The sequence below is a fragment of the Chelonoidis abingdonii genome, chromosome 1 (assembly GCF_003597395.2).
Source record: "Chelonoidis abingdonii isolate Lonesome George chromosome 1, CheloAbing_2.0, whole genome shotgun sequence".
Classification (NCBI taxonomy): Eukaryota; Metazoa; Chordata; order Testudines; family Testudinidae; genus Chelonoidis; species Chelonoidis abingdonii.
The window spans coordinates 187,280,483-187,303,450 of NC_133769.1; the positions used below are offsets into that span (position 1 = coordinate 187,280,483).

The following is a 22,968-nucleotide window of genomic DNA, read 5'->3' on the forward strand; positions in this document are numbered from 1 at the left end:
TTGAGTGGGAGGGGTGGGCCTTCTGTGCTATTCTTATTGAGCCATAAACAAAGTCCTCTCCAGAGTGGCACTGAAAAGGCTATCGCAGCATGCCATGCATTGAGATGAATAGGGCAGCTCACACCCTCACAGCAAGCATTTCAGGCTTTCTGCAGACTCAGGCAGACATTGTTGCACTGATTATGCTCATGTTTCCAAGCTTTTCTCTGCAGTTATGAGGGCTAGAAATACAATTTAAAAATATCAATAAATAAATGATGAGGTTTTGAGGTAATCAGGAGTTGACCCATAGTATCAATGCCTTGATCTGGTACTTGTTATTAGAGAACAAAACCATTCCCTCCAGCCAAGTTTTAGCTAATCTATTTTATACTATACTTTTAGGGAACATAAGAAAAGCATCTAAAATGACTAAACCCTACTTTTCCAATGTCCCTATAGAAGGTAACCTCTTGACAGGATGCGATGGATCTTTTTATAGGGAAATGAAAGAGTGCCCCAATTTGTGCCAATGCACTGCAGTGTGGAACTGCAGCTCTGTTAATAGGGATCTTATAGGGATTTTAATGGTGTTCACCAGATGAAAACCATGACTCCACAATACTAGAACAGATTTACCTACCAAGCCAGGCTGCCCAAGCATAACTGAGATTTGAAAATAAAATTTAGCACTTACGACAGGAGGAATTCTGGTGGAGTGTCACCTTCAGGGCACCAAAGGGGTAGCACTACTACTTTTACAGAGTGCACAGTGTGCCCTAAAGCAGGGGCTGGTTTAACCTTGTCCTTTTCAGATGACTCTAGGGCTTTTTTGAACTTATTGGAAAGGGGGCAGACACAGAAGCAGTTTCCAAAGACGGGTTGTCATTGTTATCCCCATTTTACAGATTAGGTAACTGAGGGACAGAGCAGCTAAGTGACTTGTTTAATGTCAGCAGGTCAGTGGCAGAGCTGGGACCAGAAGCTTGGTCTCTCAGCTCCCCCTTCAGTGCCCTGGCCATTGGACCGTAAGTTATAAAGCCTTAAAACAAACGTTAATCAGATAAACTCATTTCAGCCCTAGTTGGCACTGCTATAACACGTTGTTGCACTTACCTAAAAACCCAACTCATTAGGAAACCTGTCCAAAGAACCTGTTGTGATGTAATAAACCAAGTGTTTTGCCCATCAACCAAATACCCTTCACTGTTTCAGCTGTAACATTAACTGGGTTGGGGTAAATGGAGTGGAAAAACTCTTGTTTAACTGACATGTGCAAGTCAAAGACAGTGGCTCTTAAACAAAGTATATTGCCTGAATTCCAGAGAACTGGACAAGACTATATAGAAGAACAATTAAGATTAGAGGCCTAGGACAGTTTTCCTGAAACAGTGTTTTGCGAAATTTTAATATGGTACATTGTGAATTAGATTTGATTTCTAGCAAATGATGCTTTGATACTGCATTCAGCAAGCACTGGCTTCAATCAATGTCATGCTAAAGCTCTGTTATGCTAATAGCAGCTTGTGAGGGCGAGTAGGATTATATGGAAATCAGATGGTTGAACATGAATAGAAAGCACAGGCCATGTACGAGTGGGCTTTGAGATGAGGGTCTGGGGGACCCTAAGGTTAATCACATCATGTTTGGAGTTGTTTTTACAGCACAGGATGGTATTCTACGGCGTGAATTAAAATGAAGATAGCGAAGATGGAGTTGTGAGCACTGGTATGTTAATTCAAGATGCTAATGGTGGCATTCTGTTGCAAGCTGTCTTTCTGGATCTTTTCATGCCTGAGTGAATGATTCCTTTATGCTATATTAATAAAGGTATATAAAACGTAGTCTGTGCTTATGTCTTAAAGAGCCTTAATAAGGGGGGGAGCAATGAATATTGCAAAGTATTTCAAAGGAATTCCTCAGCATTTATCATTGCCTAATAGCTAGCAGAATGAGCCCATTGGGATAGATTGCAAGCCATTCATTTTTCAATCCAGGGGTGTTACTGAATTCTAAGGCTATGCTGAGTCACATGGGGCAAGCATCGGCTGTAGAAAATTTTGACTGATTAGTTCATTCCTCCCAGCTGAATGCTAGTCACCTTATAAGAAATGTGGCAGAATATGAATTGTAGAGGGCAGGAGCTCAGGCGAATTATCAAGGTAAAATGTACAATTTTATAGTAAAAAGTGTAGTGACCCTATAAGAAGTAATATCACAATAGAATTATTGGCCTTCTCCTAAGAGGTGCTGTGTACTAGCAGTTCCCACTGAAATCAATGATCCTAAGTGACTTGTATTGTCATTACCCCCTCACTGACAATGGCCCCAAACTAGGTGCCCTTGGTCTAGATATTATATACTTTGATTTTAATTAAAAGTAAATTCTGTAGTAAAATATACTGTATAATCACTATTGGAAACTAGAACTGAAATAAAACCAGTGCAAATAGTACCGTTGAGGGAATTATGTCCACAGTTGGATCTACTATGCAAACCTAACTCATTGTACATAGTCCACCAAACAATGCGTCAAATGGTGACAACCTAATTAATTTGTTAATTATGCATATGTAGATAAGAATTTTTAAATACACCATAACATCTAGGCCCTGATCCAAAGGGGGACTTTCCATTGACTTTGATGGAGTTTGGATCGGGCTCCCGATAAAATTAACTTTTACAAGAGAAGCGTAAAAGTAACAAAATTAAAAGGGCTTATTTATAACTACAAGTACAACTATGACATTGTTGGCATCACTGAAACTTGGTAGGATAATACACATGATTGGAATGTTGATGTGGATGGGTATAGTTTGCTTAGGAAGGATAGACGGGGAAAAAGGGAGGAGGTGTCGCCTTATATATTGAAAATGTACACACTTGGACTGAGGTGGAGATGCACATAGGAGATGGAAGTGTTGAGAATCTCTGGGTTAGGATAAAAGGGGTAAAAAACAAGGGTGATGTCGTGCTAGGAGTCTACTACAGGCCACCTAACCAGGTGGAAGAGGTGGATGAGGCTTTTTTTAAACAACTAACAAAATCATCCAAAGCCCAAGATTTGGTGGTGATGGGGGACTTCAACTATCCAGATATATGTTGGGAAAATAACACCCTATTAATGTGAGGGCATAACACCGTGGGCAGAATACCAATAAGGTTTCTGGGACTGCATTGCAGACAACTTTTTATTTTTGAAAACAGCTACTGGGGGAAGTGTTCTGATGTTTTAATAATAAGGGAACTCGTTTGAGAATTTGAAAAGTAGAAGGAAGGCTTGGGTGAAAGTGATCATGAGAATTCATCAGGACTAGAGGTTTGCATCTAGGGAGGTAGAGGGGAGTCAGCAATAAGGACATTGATTTCAGGAAGGTGGTTTTGGTTTAAGCTCAGAGGCTGATAGAAGGCTCATGGTAATCGACCTGAGGGAAAACAGCTGAGGAGATGTGGCAAGTTTCAAAGAGGCACTATTACAGTAAGGGGCCAAAGCAAAAAGCGGTATTCCGATAGGGTGGAAAGATAGAAATGTGGCAAAGAGAGATTTGTGCTACAAAAATAAAGGAGGTCATATAAACATTGGACAAGGGTCAGATTTACAATAGAGAACAGGCAAACCACACAGGAATGCAGGGGCAGATTTTTGGAAGAAAGGAAAGCCAAATGAGCTAAACTAGTATGGATAAAGGGAACAAGAGGGACTTTTTATCAATACATTTGAGGGCAGAGGAGCCAACGAGAGGCGGGGCCCACTGCTCAGTGGGAGGCGAGAACGTTAACAGGAGGAAATTTAGACATAGCAGAGTGTTTATAAACTTCTTTGTTTTGGTCTCCTGAGAAAAAGTCTTGTAAGGAATGCTCTAAGCGTAGTGAAATGTTGTTGGAAGGAGTAGGGTTAGAGGAAATAAAAAAAAAAGAGCAAGTTAAAATCACTTAGAAAGTTAGATGCCTGCAAGTACCAGGGCCTGATGAATGCATCTAGAATTACTCAGGAGTTATAGAGGACGTATCTGAGCCTCTAGCTAGTTATCTTTGAAAGTCATGGGAGACGGAGTCGAGATTCCGAAGACTGGGAAAGGGAAAATATAGTGCCCATCTATAAAAAGGGGAATAAAAAACAACCAGGAAACTACCGACAGTTAGTTTAACTTCTGTGCCAGGAGACATTATGGAGCACAGTAATTAAAGAAATTCATCTGCAACACTTGGAAAGTGTAAGGGTGAATAGGAATGTAGCTTATGTATTTGTAAGAACAATCGTTGTCGAACCATTGATAGCTTTCTTTGAGTAGGTGTACGAGCACTTGTGCGATAAGGAGACGCGGTGGATGTGGTATACTAGACTTAGTAGTGCATTTGATCCGGCTCTCGCATTGATATCTCTTATCGGATAAACTAGGGCAACATCAATTTAGCTGGGGCTACTATAAGGTGGAGTGCTAACTGGCTGGATAACCGGTACTCAAGAGTAGTTATTATGGCTCCAATCCTGCTGGAAAGGTCTTATAACAAGTGGGTTCCGTAGGGTCTGTTTTGGGACCGGCTCTGTTCAATATCTTCATCAACGACTTAGATGTTGGCATTCGAAGTACGCTTTATTAGTTTGCGGACGATTTACCAAACTGGGAGGCGATTGCAACTGCTTTGGATGGCTGAGGGTCAAAATTCAAATTGATCTGGGCAAATTGGAGAAATGGTCTGAGGTAAACCGGACGAAGTTCAATAAAGACAAATGCAAAAGTGCTCCACTTAGGAAGGAACAATCAGTTTTCACACATACAGATGGGAAAGAGACTGTCTAGGAAGGAGTATGGCAGAAGAAGATTTAGGGGTCATAGTGGACCACAAGCTAATATGAGTCAACAGTGTGATACTGTTGCAAACAAAAGCAACGTGATTCTGGAATGCATTACAGGTCCTGTGTTGTAAACAAGACACGGAGAGTCATTCTTCCGCTCTACTCTGCGCTGGTTTAGGCCTCAACTGGAGTATTGTGTCCAGTTCTGGGCACTTGCATTTCAGAAAGATGTGGAGAAACTGAGAGGGTCCAGAGAAGGCAACAGATGATGATTAAAGGTCTTTAGAGACATGACCTATGAAGGCGGAGGCTGAAAGAATTGGGTTTATTTAGTTTGGAAACAAGAGAAGATGAGAGGGGACATGATAGCAGTTTTCAGGTATCTAAAAGGGGTGTCATCAGGAGGAGGGGAAAACTTGTTCACCTTAGCCTCTAATGATTAGAACAGGAGCAATGGGCTTTTCTTAAACTGCAGCAAGGGAGGAGATTTTTAGGTTGGACATTAGGAAAAAGTTCCTAACTGTCGGGTAGTTGAACACTGGAATAATTGCCTAGGGAGGTTGTGGAATCTCTCTCTGGAGATATTTAAGAGTAGGTTTTAGATAAATGTCTATCAGGGATGGTCTAGACAGTATTTGGTCCTGCCATGAGGGCAGGAGACTGGACTCGATGACCTCTCAAGGTCCCTTCCAGTCCAAGAGTCTATGAATCTATGAATCTATAATTAAAATGTATTCACTTACTATTTGTAGAGTACAATTTGAATTAATGATTTCATAACATCTAATTTCAGCTTTTTTATATCCATGGTCAGTGACATACAGCATGATTACTTTGCATACCTTTAAGTTCTAAAAATAGGAGCTCATTTGAAACTTCAATGATTTATTAACACGTTTACCTCAAAAGGAAATGGTGTATCAAATGAAATCTCTAATTCATGATGGAACATACGTGCCTTCCAGCTGTGAGATCAAAAACAAATTCATTCTGAAGGCCTTTTTCCAGTTGCACTTTATTAATTTATGGTCTGCAAGTGGCATGAAAGTTTAATTTCTAAAATCTTTTCACCTTTAAGATGTACCATTTTCATAACCCATATAATATGGGTTGTGTGCTTAGCCTCTGCCCAACACTCTAAGTTCCATTAACTGCTGGGATGTACTACACAGCTACAATCAGATCTGCTCTTCTGTTAGGTAATATTATTACTAACTGTCATCATCGTCTTTTTTTATTTATTTGGAAGTAGGGATTGGATGACGCTGAAGAATAAAATGACTCTTCGTACACTTGACAAGGATAAATTTCCCTGACACTCCTCTAACTGGGTGAAATAGAGATATAGAACTGCAGCAGGTGAGAGGCTCATTCTGGGCAAAACAAGTGCTGCTAATTGATGGGTATATTCTAAAGAAATGGTTCCTGACCACTCCCTCAGCTAAGAGCATCTGGTTCCCCTAGCTGTCAAAGTGATGCCACAGCCTACAAGTACTGCTACTGAACTTCTAGATGTAGCAGTGGCAAAATTATTATTTTTTTCTGTCTACAGGATGACTGGTCAAAACTTTGCAGTCTTTTCCATCAAATTATCACCAAATTGTAGCGACTCATTCCTATCAGCATCCCTAGGACAAGCCACTGAAACGTACTTTATCAAAGAAGACATATGAAGGCCTCCTCAAGGTTATTTCTCATACAACATGCTGCAGCACAGGATGGTCTGGTAAGGACATATCATAACTGCACTTTCCACTGGATGTCTGTCTAGGTCTGGATCCAATTCAAGGTACTGGTCTTCATCAGTAGATCCCACAGTGGGTTTGGATCTGGCTCTCAGTGACCATTTCCTTCTCCAACTCCCAGGACACTAGTGGCATTCATTATGAATATTTCAGTGGATTTAGGTGTACATGTTGTTGGTGGGGAGATTATGACATTGTCAGTGGATGGACTTTGGAATTTGTAGGTCACATGACAAGACTCACGTCCACATGGAGGTGTTTTCCCAAAGGATGGCAGGATTCTCTAGCTCCATTTAGGTACATAAGAATGGCCATACTGGGTCAGACCAAAGGTTCATCTAGCCAAGGGCGGATCTAGACATTTTGCCGCCCCAAGCTCCACCGAATCCGCGGGACCAGCGGACCCTCGGCAGGCACGCCTGTGGGAGGTCTACCGGAGCCGCGGGACCAGAGGACTCTCCGCAGGCATGTCGCCAAAGGCCGGCTGCCTGCTGCCCTCCTGGCGACCGGCAGAGCACCCCCCTGTGGCTTGCCGCCCCAAGTACGTGCTTGGCGTGCTGGGGCCTGGAGCCGCCCCTGCGTCTAGCTTTTTTGCAGTGTGCAAAGCTTGGAGTCAGGCAATTCAAGTAAAAGTCTAAATGTTTAGGAAAGTGAGCAGAGCCAATTCCTGTTGCATGGAGTCCATTACCTATTAAAACAAATATATGTAAGATACTATGGTGATGGGGATTCCCAACCTCTTTTTCTATATATTTAGATTGAGACTGAAATTGGGATTATGATATGGAAAGTGGGGGAAAACAAAGGAAATAGGGAGGATTTATGGATTAGTACTAATTATTTTTGATGACTGTTTTCCTGGAGGGTTGTACTGTTATTAAACCTGCACCTCTGGTTTTGGTGATAATGGGATTGGGAAGGATGTTCACTGTCCCATTTCAGGGAGACGAGAGCACTTTTAAGGGTGACATAGGAATTGTTGGAAGGCGGGAGATAAACTGGGTTCTCACCCACCATTGTGTGTGGATTACATTGGCATTTTTGGAGGTTTAAGCCACATATGTCTAAAAGGAGACTGAAATACCTATTTAAGGATCTGGCTGTTGCATTGTGTCCATTACAAGGCAGAGTGTGTCAAACAATGCTGCTATGAGCTGGGGATACGGCAATCCAGGAGACTAGTGGAGGAGGACTTGGTCTCTTCGAGCTCTATTGGTGAGAGTGGAGGAAATGGGCAGATACAGACTAACAACATATAAACTGAGAGTGAAGTATTAAATATTGGATACATTGGCTGAGGCAGCTGTATTTTCTCAGGAATACAGAGCTGGTTGACAGTGACTATATTCACCACTTCTTGTGAAACATAATCACTGTCAACCACGATATGATCATAGATGAAGCCCTCACTTTGGAGACATAACAGAGAACTGAAGGGATGACACTGTGGATTTATTATTAACCCAAATATCTTTGACTGGTTACTCTGTTCAGCATGAAACAAGGGTGGGTGGAGGAGATGGTGAACCCATTTCATTAATGTTTCGCTTTAAAATGAAGAGGATTTCCCAAACTGATACTGAATTTGATATAGTCCCAGGCTGGAGTAGGGAAGCCACTAGTATTGTTATTCAGATCCTCTTGCTGCAGCATAGTCAGTACTAATGGAGTTGTTTGGAATATCCATACTCTTGTTGTTCTGCCTGGGTGGGGAGCTGTGTTGGGTTAGCACAGGGAACTATGCTTGCAGTCAGTAGCCTGTGTCGTACATCTTGACTCTGAAGCAATTCCATGGATTTTCTGGGCACAATTTGTTTCCTGAATAACGATGAGCTTGTATGTATTATTTGTCTCCCAGTTTTTTGTCTTCAGATGGAGGAGAGGATAGCTGATGCATACTGTCTTAAACTGGTCTGGGGTTCTTACCTAGAATAGTTAATAAAGCCCCAGGCATAGATGATGGAACTCAAACAGATATTTTGGATGGATTTTTCCACCATTAGGATTTTATAGTAAGAACAAAAGGAATTATTTGGAAAAGATCAGACTTCTATTATGACACCAGAATAATCTTGATTTCAAGACTAATCGTTTTTATCTTCAATTTAACTTCAGAGTCTGAAGTTCATAAATAATAAAATACTTATTCTTATCTTGTTCTGTGATTTTATGTGGTTCAAAATGCAGACAGCCTCTGAAAATTTTGGAGAAACACACAAACCACTCGCTCTTTGAAAGAAAAGAGAGAAGGTCAAATAAGAGCAGATCAAAGTGCATTAACAACCAGGGTCCATATAGACAGTTAGTCTGTGAAAGGCTAATGCATGGTAGATTCATACACCAGCTTGCTGTGAATTTCATGTTTGTGTGGACAAGCCCCAGTTTGTGTAGACTGACTCAAAGCCCACTGAAGTCAGGGGAAAGACTCCCATTGATTTCAATGTCCACAATGGAGCTGGCTGAATTCAAATAAGCATCAGACACTAAGCATCCCAAATTGTGGATCCAAGCAGAAAGTATAAATCCTTGTGGGGTCCAACAATCACTAACGGAGCTCTCCATGAATACTTGTACTTGTAGCAATCTGGGACTCTGTAATGGTACATCATGATTTTGGTACATATTTGGCAAATACTTGTGGAACCCAGGGCCGCTGCAAGGATATTTTGCACCCTAGGCGAAACTTCCATCTTGCGCCCCCCCCCCCCCCAGTTCACATACATTATACACATACACGGTCACAGAGTAACATGTTATAATTAGAATTTATGTTTCCGCGCTTTAAGTTTAGCAAATTTAGAAACAAGTTCCTCCAAGTCAATGCTGTGAGCAATGTCATGTTCTATTGACAAGGTAGATAGCCCAACAAGTCTTTGTTGCAACATTGATGGTCGCATGTATGTTTTTATCAACTTGAGCTTCGAGAAGCTTCGCTCACCACTGGCCACAGAAACTGGGAGAGTTAAGAGGATGCAAAGAGCAATAACTGTGTTAGGACACTATCTGTCAGCTTATTTTCCCATATGAAGTTCAATACATCTTGTGGTGATGAACTCCTTTGGACTCGTTTGCAATAGCTTGCAATTCACTGCACAAGTCAAAGGCATCAATATCTTTGGATTCACCCATGTTGCAAAGCTTTCTCAGATTCAAGCAATGTTCCTAATTTGCTTTGGTGTTTTATCTACAAACTGTAAACACCATATATGAAGCCAAATACTGAACTAATTGCTGTGCATCAACGTGAATCTTCAACCGAATGTATTGCTGTGTCAATGACTGCAAAGTAAAAGTTCACTTTGATTTTTCTTTCGGATCATAAATAGGTTTGTCATCTGCTTCATGTGTGAACTGCTTCCTCTTCTTTCTAATACGGATTGGATCTGGTTCAAAAAGTGCCGGTACATCCAACTCCTCCGCAAGTTCACCTGCATCTACCAATGTTTTCTCAAGGCTGTGTCACTTCTGCGGCCCACAAGAAACTTCTTAGTTTCTTCAAGTTGATTAATGGGCACACATATATCAAATTCTTTTGCCTAAGTTGTTTGCTAGTTATGTTGATCTCAAAACAATATCATACCACAAAACAAGAGAACAAGAAACTTGAACTAGAATGGCTTTTGTAAGAGCCTTTGCATCAACTCGTGATGTACTGCCAGATGATCCTGTCAGTAGTTGTCTTCATAGATTGTTACCAGAGTATCATAGATGTCACCAAGCTGATAGCGAAGAGGTTTCAAGTCATCAATTCGACTTTCCCATCTTGTTTCACTCAATGGTTTAACGCTGTGAGATGAGATACGTGGCGTGTTACAACTTCCAGCGATATGTAGAGCTGAGAAATACACATACACATGTTGAACTAAATCAAGAAGGCAGTTGCCTCCAAGCAACACTTTTGCACGCATCATTAACAACCAAATTCAATGAATGTGCACTGCAAGGAACAAACAAGGCTCGTGGATAATATTCAAAATTCTTTGCTGGACACCATTTTCTTTCCTTTCATATTGCTCCCATTGTCGTAGCTTGACCACGCAAGTTTCTATAGTGCAGCAACATCTTTCTAACTGGTGAAGAATAGTTCTGTCATACCAGCTCCAGTTGTCTCCGTAAGTGACACAAATCCCAAGAAGTGTTCCTTTATGCATACTGATTCAGTCTCATTTTCAGTCTCGAAGTAGGCCTATCCACAAATCGAATGATCATGGTCATTTTGTTCAACACTGGCCTGCATTGGTGTACAATCTAGAATAGATTGAAAAGTATTTTGCAGCACGAGCAGATGCTAGGATTTTTTGTTTGATGGCATTGGACAGAAGCTGAATAAGCTCATTCTGATGTCTCTCCCTAGGTAATGTACATGCATCTGCTGGTCCTTAATCCTGCGAAGATGCTCATCCATAAGTGGGTCAAACAAAGCTAGATATCGCAAATTTGAGGAAATTCCCATTACCAGAGTGTGCAGCTTTTCATGTGTTCCCTGAAAGGCCAGGTTTTGCACACCAAGAACTCTGACCAAAGCAATCAGACGTTTTAGTATTTGCAGCCAATACTTTTCTTCTTGCTTATCAAGCACAAATGTTTTCATCAATTTTCTCTTGTAATTTCAATCGCAGTTCAAGTTCCATTGTCTGAACATTCATCAACGTTCACCGCTTTTCTCGTGCCGTGAAAGAATTGCAGACATGTTTTTCCAATCCCTTGAGCCTCTTTCAGCAAAGAGGATGATATGCCAATAGTACTACTGGCCAAACAACTTGCAGCAGAAGCAAAAGACAGAATCACTTGATGTGAAATACTGCAGCCATTGACGGTGCATTTCTTCTCCATTAACAAGTCTTGTTTGTAATGAATTGTCGAGAATTTCTTTGCTTACTATCTTTAGGGAAATCGAACTGCTGAACTTGTTCCGGCCCATGTTCCACCAGAATTTGTCGGACTTGATCATCACATTTGGCTCAAGTTGCAGGATCATTAAAGCTCAAATTCAACAAGGACATTTTCGCTTCATGGTCTTCCAAGTTTTGATCCCCACATGTCTCATTTGATTCGCTTCAATATTCAGATTATGTTCTTCAACTCTTCTTCAACTTGTGAAACTCCCACCTCCACCTCCATCTCTGCTTGATCCTTGACATTGAACTACTTCATCTCTGGCCAGTGGATGGAGATATTTCAGAAATGACCTTCTTGCTTTCTTTCTTTCTTTTGCTTATCAGCCTTACGCTTACGAAATGTGCCCCAGACTTTTTTTTTTTATCTGCCATGAGGCTGCATCACTGTAAACGAAAAAAAATGAAATTTTATTCCTATCAGTCTTTTTCTTGTTCACTATTAAAAGTAAAGGATAGAGAATGCATGTCACTTATTAATTAACTTCATCAACTGTTTGACGTAAATATTGATTAAGAGATCAAGATGACTTTCCTTAAAATTAAGCAATGTTGATTGTAATCAGAATACACCTTTTTTAGTCACGTATATGTCCTTCCTTCATATTAAAATCTGACTGGGATGCTGAGAACCCATTCTGCCTAACTAGCCATGCACCTCAAATGATTAAAAATATCAAATGGTACAAACTCAATTTGAATGAAAAATTCCATTTTCTAACTAAATAGGTCACACACACTCAAATGGTTGCACAGTGCTCTTGTGGTGGTATATTCATCTGCTCTAAATGCCTACTAACTCCCTGTGAAATAATCTTTGACTTTGATCCAATGAAAGCAGGATGGAAAGCTCCCCCCAGAAGACCTAGACATGATGGCTGGATACATAAACAGACACCTGTCTCACAGGCACTACCTCATACATGCCAATTTTGCTCAGGACAGTCATCATAGAGGAATACTATGCATTCAGTGGTCTCTACACTGGCCAAGCAACAGCATGACAACCGTCATCCAACTTTTTTGACGCTTCTTGGCCACTGGTGAGGGTAGCGGTGCCAGACTGAGCCCGGTGATGGGTGCACTACAAATCTACAAACTGAGGCAAGGTGCTGGGCTAGAGTCCTGCTGAGACTGCTGTCCTGCACCAAGTTGAGCACAGCCTCCATGAGGAGAGAACTCAAACAAATATCACATTCCTTCTGCATGATTCCCCCAAGCACTTCTTTAGCAGCTGCTATGGGGTCACTCACAGCTTAGGCTGCCTGTTGCAGGCAAAACACAGCAGCAGGCTTAAAAGTCAGACAGGCCGCCCAGGGACTCAGGGGGCTTGGGCAAAGCAAAATCAGGGGCCCTTCCATAAAACATTTCGAATACTATAGTAACATGTATTAGGAAATGTAAAAAATAACTAGCGAAATACGTTCAAAAAATAATTTGTAATAATTTGAAAATAAACTAAATACATTATTTAAACATTAAAAGCTGTAATGGTATCTATACATTTGCGTTACATAATGGCAGTTGCTGGGTGACTTGTGATGGTTGGTACCAATGGGCTTTCGTTGCCTGGGGGTGGTGCTGCTGTTGCCAGGGCAGGGTGGGGAGCTGGGCTCTGGTTCATGGGGCCAGCTTACAGGGGTTGGGCTCAGGGATGTGGGAGATAGGGTCAGGGGGGTGTCCTGCTCAGAGGGGCTGGGTTCAGAGCTGGGGGTCAGGGCTGCGGGGAGGATGGGGTCACGGGGTTTCCAGCTCAGAGGGACTGGGCGGAACTGGGGTCAGGGCTGTGGGGGGATGGGGTCAAGGAGTTGCCTGGGGCACTGGACAGCTCAGCTCTGCAGGCTGCGTTCTCTCCAGCCGTCCAGGCACAAGGGGAGCAGGAGCAGGGACCAGCCAAGGACAAGGGGGCAGGAGCACAGGCACCTGAGGCCGACCTGTGGGGAGGCACTTGCTTACCTTGACCAGTGCATGAGCGTTGGGTCTTTTTTCTTCCTCCGCTTCCCCAGACCACCGCTGAGGCTCTTTTCTTCTCCGTGCCCCTCGCTGGGGCTGACGTGGAGGCTGAGCCAGGGGGCAGCCCCCGCTTTCCTCCAGAGCAAGACCTGGTGTCCGCGCGCTGTGGCAGGCTCCTGCACCTGCCCTAAGCAGAGCTGCGTAGCTCTGCCCAGCCGCCGGCGCCCCACCGGCAACAAGAAAATTGCAGAGGCTGGAGCCCCTGCTCTGGGACTGGGAGGCGGAGGGATTCTGAGCCTCTGCCTGCAGCTCAGGGATTCCCTGGGTCAGCGCGCCGCCGGCGCTGAACTCTGGGCTGCCGCGGCGCGCTGACCCCAGGGGCGCCCTGGCTGCCGTAACGACACTTGAGCAACCCTCCCGTTTGTCAACTAAGTGCAGTTTCTGCATACGGAAACCATCTGTGCTCCTGCCAGGATTGCTGCTGTTTCTCTGTTACACCTGGCTGCCGTGGCTGCTCCCTGACCCCGACAGGGGAGGGGGCGCCCTGGGCTGCCGGCTGCTCCCTGACCGGGGGGGGGACGCCTTGGGCTGCCCGGCTGCTCCCTGACCCGGGGGGGGCGTCCTGGGCTGCTCGGCTGCTCGCTGACCCCGGGGGCGGGGGCACCCTGGGCTGCGGCGGTGGCGCGCTGAACCCGGGGGGGCACCCTGGGCTGCCCAGAGGCGACGGCGGCTCCCTGACCCCGGGGGGGACGCCCTGGGCTGCCCGGCTGCTCCCTGACCCCAGCAGGGGGCGCCCTGGGCTGCCCGGCTGCTCGCTGACCCAGGGGCAGGGGGTGCCCTGGGCTGCGGCGGCGGCGCGCTGACCCGGGGGGGGGCGCCCTGGGGTGCCCAGAGGTGGCGGCGACGCCCTGACCCGGGGGACACCTTGGGCTGCCGGCTGCAGAGGTGGCGCCCTGACCCCGGGGACACCTTGGGCTGCCGGCAGCAGGCAGCTGCTGCTGCCGGCAGCTCAGCCCCTCCAGCAGCAGCGGCTGCAACCATTTAAAAATTTTGGGGGGGCACCACTTTTTGGTGCCCCCAAATCTTGGCGCCCTAGGCAACCACCTAGTTTGCCTAAATGGTTGCACCGGCCCTGGTGGAACCCTAAACAGAGAAAACAGATGAGTTTGGGAGATTTTGAGGTGGAGAAGTTTGTGGTCCAGTATTTTACTGTTTGGTGGTCAGCTTATTGTTCCTTCAGCTGAAAGTGCTAATCCAGGGATCGGAAACCTTTGGCATGCAGCTCGCCAGGGTAAGCCCCCTGGCAGGCCAGGCCAGTTTATTTACCTGCCACGTCAGCAGGTTCGGCCAATCGCGGCTCCCACTGGCCGTAGTTCACTGCTGCAGGCCAATGGGGGCTGCAGGAAGCGGTAGCCAGCACATGCCTTGGCTCACGCCGCTTCCCACAGCCCCCATAGGCCTTCAGCGGTGAACCGCAGCCAGTGGGAGCCGCGATTGGCCAAACCTGCAGTCATGGCAGGTAAACAAACTGGCCTGGCCCGCCAGAGGGTTTACTCTGGTGAGTCGTGTGCCAAAGGTTGCCGATCCCTGTGCTAATCTTACTTGAGCCATTTGGGTCTCTATGTCACTACTAGCCAATAAAGTTACAGCAAAATCCAGTTTGGACACACAAATGCCGTACTGCTGCAAGGTCAAATCCTCAAGTCCTCACTTAACACTCACTCAGGCAAAAGTTCCCTGAAAGGCAATGAAAGTTTTGCCTCAGCACAAAACTGAACATGAAGGTTTGGCCAGTAGATCTAAAAAGGATAACAACTGCCTGGACAAACTGCCTCAGTATTTTGTTTTCTTACTAAAACCCAAGGAAATGTGTATGTTGCCCTGTGATTAGCTTTATTCTATTTTCTGATTTCATCACTGATCTGTACAAAGTATTCGCCTGTTAATAAATGATGAAGAATCATTCTAGCTCACTCACTTTCCATTTAGGGAAGAGCTAGCTGCAAAATGTCTGTTGTTGCCTTGATTAACCACCAATCTCTACAGACAACAGCAGCAGACATGTCAGAATTTCTACCACCGAGAGATGGCACAATTCTGACAAGTGGGATCTCACAATCAGCATTTCTGATAATGATGTATAATTCCTGAAAGTCCAATGTGAACTGCGATATTTCCATGACTGGCACTCAAATATAACAGCGTTCACAGTATTTGGGGTTTGCTGCAGAGAGAGAAATATATTCTTCACTTATCATCTAACCAAAGACATTTCAAACCACAAAGTGAACTTAGTTTAAAATACAGTTCTATGCATTTCAGATGTACTGTGCTGCAACATTTCAGATACGCCATTAAGTTGTGTCAGGTTGATTTACGATGTGACAACTTCCCAGAACAGGGTACAATGCATCAAAAAGTTACATTTCACTTAAATTTGAATAGATTGTATCTAATTAGTATTACACATGGCAAACGGAAAGTAGGTAACTTATCTATATGTATCTGCCTACTCCATGTTAGAAGAGACTCTCCATTTTTAGCTAATTGCAGTTAGATATTTTTTATACAAGTTGAAAATGAAATCCAACTTCTTGATGCATTCTTTTCTGGGAAACTGAGTCGTATCATAAATCAAGTTGGCTTGACTTATTACAATAGAACTGAAATGCAAAGAACTGTACTTTCAACTGGATATAGGCAATTAATTTGAAAACTGAGTACTGTTTTTGATCTGAAGTGACTTACTGAGTGATCAGGAAAAAAGGCTGGTAAACAGAAGCATCGGACACACAGTTGATTTTCTTCTTTTTTTACTTAATTTTAAGTTTTCCATCTCAGGCAAAACAGTTTAGCAGTTACTTTTGAAGACCGGGCCAATGATACTTTTTTGTAGAATTGATGAATCGTTTTGGCTCCTTCCAACTTTAGTGATGGCTTTTCATAGTTATTCAAATGTGTGATTGCCGTAAGAAAGACAGCAAAAATGAAAATGTGTGAAAATATTAACTTGTTCATCTGGAAAATGCATCTGATGAGTGAAATAACAGAAGTAAACGGCCTAAATAGGGATAAATATCCTGCTTCCTAAACCCATCTGTTGTAACTCCTATAGGAAATCTTTTAAAAGTTTATAAATAAAGAGAACATCTATTTGGGAGATTGACAACACATTTATTTCGAGCAGCAAATCACAACATGATGAGTAATCTGGTAAAGAACTGATAAAAATTCACAAGCTGCCATCCACCTCAGGCAGTACCATGCTTCATTTTTGTATACTATATGCTACTAGCTGTTTGAACAAAAGATGGTGAGCAAGAAAAATAATTCAGCCCTGAATTTTTCTGCTCCATCTGAAGTTTAAACAAAACTGTTAAAAATAAATTCAATAAATCAATATTTGAAACTATCATGGAAAAAACTGAATTGAAAATTAAAAGTACTCCTTTTGCAATAAGAATTATATTCTCTTTGAGCATTAAAATTCCTCCTCTTTTGCATTTCAAGGAACATTCCATTAAACAATATCCTGGTTTTGTTGTCCAGGTTTTTTTTTTTCAAAGATGTTTTTCTCTTGAAGCATAAGCAGAAATAAAGAGTGCCAGAACCTCTTCTGGTACATGAATGGGATGAAAGAGCAAAATCCTTCAAATTCTACACTGCATGCAGCTGTTGTTGTTCTCTTACATGCAAATATACCACTATTAAAAATAGGCATATGTTTCTAGGAGAGGTCTGGGTATTTTAACATTAAGAAATCAACAATCATTACCTTTTATCATAACTTACTGTCAGTTGGTAGAGATTGGCTTGGCCCAAATCCCTGATGTGAATTTACTAAACCTGGTGAAATGGAGATCTGAACCTTGTGCATCTGGCCCACCTCAAGAACAGTAATTGCATGTACTGTATTGTGGGGAAAGTATTTTGTTGTTGTTGTTGAGACTTCTTGTAAAGTTATTCAGTTATACATGAATGATAAATATCAAGCAATATACAACCACTAGTACAGTAAATTTGCTTGGTAGATCCTTACATCTGATATGATTAGCAGGGGTGGCAGGTTTTCAGAAATTTTGGTGGTGCCCAGAACCCACCCCCCAACTCCTCCCCCCCAAACTCTGCCCCCTGTCCGTTACAGCTATCCCCCTACTCCATTTTGTTTTCTTACAGCTGTCCTCATACTCCATTTTGTTCTCCTCCTGTGGCCGCCCCTTCCCTAGCTGTTAAGTTGTTTACCAGGGCCACTGCCCTTCTCAAAGGGAGGGCCCCTTAAGTTGTTTACCAAGAGCCATTGCCTTTCTCAAAGGGATGGCCACTTGTGCTAAGTGGGACACTCTGTTCTAACGGGTTAGTCTCTTATCACTTGTTAACCTGGGCTCGGTGTAGGGTAGGTAATGTCCAGAGCTGCAAGACCTATTGTGTTTTAAAGATCTTGGGCATGAGTCATCATTGGCCTCTGTGCTTTTGAGTCACCTACTGCACAGGATCTGCCCAGACATGTCTCTGTGCTCACCTACAGTTCCTGCCTCCTCTTCTCTCTGTATCAAGATGAGGCAATCAGAAGTCTGGCAGAAACTGCCTGAGTTTGCCTTTAAAAACAGAACATTTTTTAAAACTAAATCAGAAAGGTTCCTGCATGTGCTGGTCTGATCAGCCAGGAGTTCTGGGGGTCCTTTTCCGCTCTCGTTTTATTTTTGAGCGTACCCCCTGTTTTTTGAACGCCCCCACCCACGAAGCAACGAATTGCTGCCTGAGAGAACTCCTGATTATTGAGAGTACCTAGCCTCCTGATGATCTTGCTGCTTTTACTCTGCTGCTTCCTTTGGGGCTGGTAAGAACCTCTGTGAAACCTCTACAATTTTTTTATTATTTTAGCTGCTGGCTCTGTCTCCCCAGACACAGACGCCAAGCTAAACTTGGTCTGTGTTTTAAAACCTCCCTAAACTCCGCAGCACTTTGCTGCTAGAAATAAGCCTGTGCTGCTGCTAAGCTGTGCTTCCTGGACTGCCAGCTTGCAGCCCCTCCCCACCCCCCCCAACTGATGCTAAGGTGCACCTATTAGAATCAGGTTCTTAGTCTAGATAAGTTGTAATTTCATTTTGCATAGCTGTGGTTAAGTTAGGTTTAGAGAATTGTTTGTATTGTGCTCTGTAAGTTAGGTTTAAAAAAAAATATTGTTGCATTGTGTTCTGTTACTTGCTAATTTGTGTAGTCTTGGTTAAGTTAGATCATAGATAAGATTTTGCTGTGTGCTGTATAATTGTGGTTAAGTCTGTCTTCCCGCTGCCCCCAAACGTCAATTGTATTACTGAAGTCTAGCATAAAACCCCATTGATTACCCTTTTTTTTCTGTCTAACATACCTCACATTTTACATTTACACTACTGTGACACATTTTACCCATAACTGTTAGTTGGCTATATGCTGCTGTGACACACCCTTTACATAGAAATTGTTAGCTACCTGTCACATTTATACTTCAGTGTCAATTGGTTACCAACTGTATTGTACCCCACTATTGAAACCCCCTATACTATTTGCTAAAAGAAACTCCTCCCCAACTGTCTACCTTAACAAACCCCATACCCCTCACTATTGAATTTTCCCTGTTTTTTGCATTTTCTTAATAATGCTTATTTTGCACCCCACCTGTGTTGTAATTGCTCCCCAAGATCCCATATACCTGCAGGCAGGGACATCCCCCACCTTCCTAAGGCTCTGGGAGGGAGTTTGAGTGTAGGGGAGGAGGTCTGGGGTGGAGGCTCTGGGATGGAGTTTGGGTGTAGACTCTGGGCTGGGGCAAGGGGTGGGAGTGTAGGAAGGGGTGAGAGGTGCAGGCTCTGGGAGAGAGTTTGGGTGCAGGCTCTGGGATGGGGTGGAGATGTAGGAGAGGGTGAGGGGTGAAGGCTCTGGGAGAGAGTTTGGGGATAGGAAGTAGTGTAGAGGTGAGGGCTGTGGGGCTGTGGATGAGGGGTTTGGGGTGTGGGAGGGGGCTCAGGGCTAGGACAGAGGGTTGGACTGTGGGGTGAGGGCTGTGGGGTGGGGCTGAGGATGAGGGATTCATGATGCAGGAGGGGGCTCAGGGCTGGGGCAGAGGATTAGGGTGTGGGGGGATGAGGGCTCTGGCTGGGGCTGGGGATGAGGGAGTTGGGGCATTGGAGAGGCTCAGGGCCAGGGAGGAAGGGCAGGGTAAGGGCAACCTTCCCTGCCTTTAGTGGATGGGGGCACTAGGACCCTGTGGTAACAGTTGATACCAGGAGCCGGCAGAGCAGAGTCAGTGTGAGCTGCAGGCTCTGGGGCTGGGGGAGGCACACAGGGGCAGCAAGTGGGGGCCGGGGGACACTCGGAGGAGGCACGTGAAAGTGACAAGTGGGGCCGGAGGAGAGACCCAACCCCAAACATTGATGGAGCAGGGCCCCTAGGCCCTGAATATTGCTGAAGCCCAGGCACCATGGGCCCATACAACTTGCCACCCTGATGATTAGGGCTGATATTTTTACATTATTTTCAGCGAATTAAATAATTTGACAGATACTGTACTAAACAATAATTACTTTAAAATAACCCACTCCATTTTATGGCGATCTCAATCAGTTAAATAAGGGAGACGTTTTCTTTGTACCAAATGACTACTTGTAACAAAATAAAACAATTTTAGTATGGTAAACACAAAGCTACACCCTTATGAAGGAGTCATGTGCTTGGAAATAGAATAGCTTAAGATCAGGAGTATGAAATAATGGGAATGAAATAATATGAAGCATCGACACAGCAAAAGTCTATTACTTTCCTCGTAGATTTTTTTTTTTAACATGGTCTTTATAGAGCCCAAAGAGCCTTAGCTAATGAATTTCTTCTTCCTTCTCTTTTGAGGATGAGAAAAAAGAAAGCTTTCCAAAACAAAATGTTTGTTTTCTTGTACTGGCTTTCCCACTGCACTAAAATGTGGGTATTTATTGTTTATTAGTAGTGCTTTTCTAAACTCCATCAACCTAGCACTATCTTCACAGGGGGGTTAGATCAGAAGTTTTCACACCCCTGAGCAACATAGCTGAGTAAACCTAACTTTTTTAGTGTAGACCAGGCCTGAGTCACATTCATCTCCCAAACAAAGGGCCCAGTTCAAAGTAACTTTACTCCATTTTCACAGTGGTGTAATTCCATTGATTCTAATTGAGATCATTTGTATAAACCAGGCTCAGAGTCAGCTTAAGAAATTCCAAATTGTGTATATAAACTTAATGTCAAACCCTTCACACCTTACTCAGGCGCAACACTAATGATAATTTTGCCTGAGTAAAGGATTGTACATTTCAGGGGTGTTTATTAACTAAGCCCTAATTTTGATGTTAAGGGTTTGTCTTCACCACAGCATTAGCTTGAGATATAACTCAAGTGTCGTCCCTAACCGACGCCCGTACACACACAAAAATCTGTAGCTCAATTTAAGTGGTGCTTTAACCTTAAACTCACTGGCCCATGAAGGGGTGTTGGTGGAAGTTCAAGTGCTGCTGAGTGCAGTGGGGACTCAACTACTCTGTGCTGCTAATACAAACACTCCATTGCTGTCTGACCATCTCACTTGAGCTATACTTGAGCACAGATAACTCGACCTGACACTGCAGTGAAGATAATTCTTTACACAAAAGGCTAAAACAATGAAATCATTATTCTAAAAAACAAAATAGCTACAAAAAATGACATTCACAATAGTAATTTGTCTGGAAAAAAAATATCTAGCAAATCCCCCTGAGCATGGAGTGCATAGCCATTAATGGATTTCCTTGGAATATTTTTCAGTACAAGAATAAATTTCAGTGAGTGACGAGCTTCCTTTTCATTTTGCTCAATCTTTCAAATGTAACCAAAGTTTTGAAAGAAATTACCAGGATTTGAATTTTCTGAAGGGGGATTCAAAGTGCAGGTGGTGATTCAAGGCCAGCCTTCCTATGCACATTGTATTAGCATGCACAATATTTTCATTTGCAGCCATCTTGTGCACTCCAAAGGCAAAACTTACACTCTAAAAGAAGAATTATGATCCAAGGATAAAAATCAGTTATGGCAGACTTTATACAGAAGGACGATGAACTCCCCCAACAGGAAGGGAATCCATTCCACCCTCTCTTCAATTCAAGAAGAGGGCATAATCAACTATATTGTTTCAAAGATTTTACACAGGTACACAAGACACAGGATGTGCAAAGTGTGTGCTTCTTTTCTTACTTCAGGGGAAAAAAACATAATGGGCTGCTCATTTAGTGCCTGATCCAAAGCCATTTCAAGTCAACAGGAGTTTTTCATTGACTTCAATGGCCTTTGTACTAAGCCCTTAACACACATCCACAAACTGTTAAGAATTATCCTATTAGTAATTTCGGCTTAACCAGACCACACCTCTCTGTGATTTGTTAGTGATTTGGCAAATGCCATTACATATGATATTCTAGAAGTAATAACAAACTCAGAGATAGCACTTCTTGCCCAGTCAAAATCGGTTGGCTAGCATTAGAAAGTTAGCACTATTAAGCATTGGTCATTAATAATTGTGCTTAAGTCAATTAAATGCTGCTGCAAATGAAAGATGAAGCATTGCATGAAGCCGTGTGAAAATGGATAGAAGTATGGTTACTTACCAACAGGGCGAGCTGTAGACATTACAATGGTGTGGTGAGAACATAAAAAAGAAATTTAAAAAAAAGAAAAGAAGATCTGTCAGAATGCATGACGTGTAATGTTACATTGAACTACGGACACTCCAGTGATTTCTAAACTCACAAATGTCAGTGAAAGTAAGATGTCCAGCTTTATTGTTTAATTGAGAGTTATTGTTATTACATTTTTTTGGAGACAGTAGTTATACAGCTTCTGAATAAGCTGGCTGGAACCAATCATCTGAGAAACATTTTTGATAGGTTCCTATGTCGTCATCAAGTATCACTGTTAATGCTTGATTGAAGTAAAATAGCTTTGCATTAGCACAAACTACTAGGCCCAGATGAATACATCCATTCAAGCCACAGACTGGCAAATGTCATGCCAATAAATGAAAGGCATCACTGTCTGATTTAAATACCAATTAAATTTTAAGCTTGGCCAGTCAGTACTGCAGTAAGAGCTGGAGAAAAGCCCAAGACACCATTTTTCCTATCCACGAAAGCTTACAGCACATCACTTTTCTTCACTGACAGGGTTGATGAAAATATAACAAATAGGTTGGAATGGCCACAGGGATTTCAATTCAGAGCCTCCCAAATTACTGCTTAGATAAACTTGTACTTCCTAAAAAATTGCTGCTGAATGACTGACAGGTTAATTCTGCTTCAGGCTGATATCGAGATTGAAAGCAGTTGCTGCAACAAGTGATTTCTTGATTATAGTAGTAGCCCTTCATTGCACTTGAGTTGGGGGAGAGGGCTGTCAGGCCTGCTGTTATTAAAATACAGACATTCCTTTTAGAGGAGCTTAACTTTTGGACAGAAAATTCACTTGAGGTTAAAACCTGGGAAGATGAAACTTACCTTATTTTAGCAATAGAAAGAGTGTTACCCACTGAGGAGCTTATTAGCAACCAGTTTCATTTGCTCATTTA

At 43.1% G+C, this 22,968-nt stretch overlaps 1 protein-coding gene across 17 annotated transcripts in view; it reads right to left on the minus strand.

Moving 5' to 3' along the window:
• Nucleotides 1-22,968, minus strand: part of ROBO2 (roundabout guidance receptor 2) — a 653,740-nt gene that overhangs the window by 150,992 nt on the left and 479,780 nt on the right. For 12 of the 17 annotated variants that reach the window (XM_075073141.1, XM_075073151.1, XM_075073118.1 and 9 more), the window contains exon 7: nucleotides 22,013-22,024. The exons of the other annotated variants lie outside the window; for them this stretch is intronic. In XM_075073141.1, the coding sequence (XP_074929242.1) occupies nucleotides 22,013-22,024 (12 nt within the window). The remainder of the gene's footprint in view (nucleotides 1-22,012; nucleotides 22,025-22,968) is intronic. 17 annotated transcript variants of the gene reach the window in all.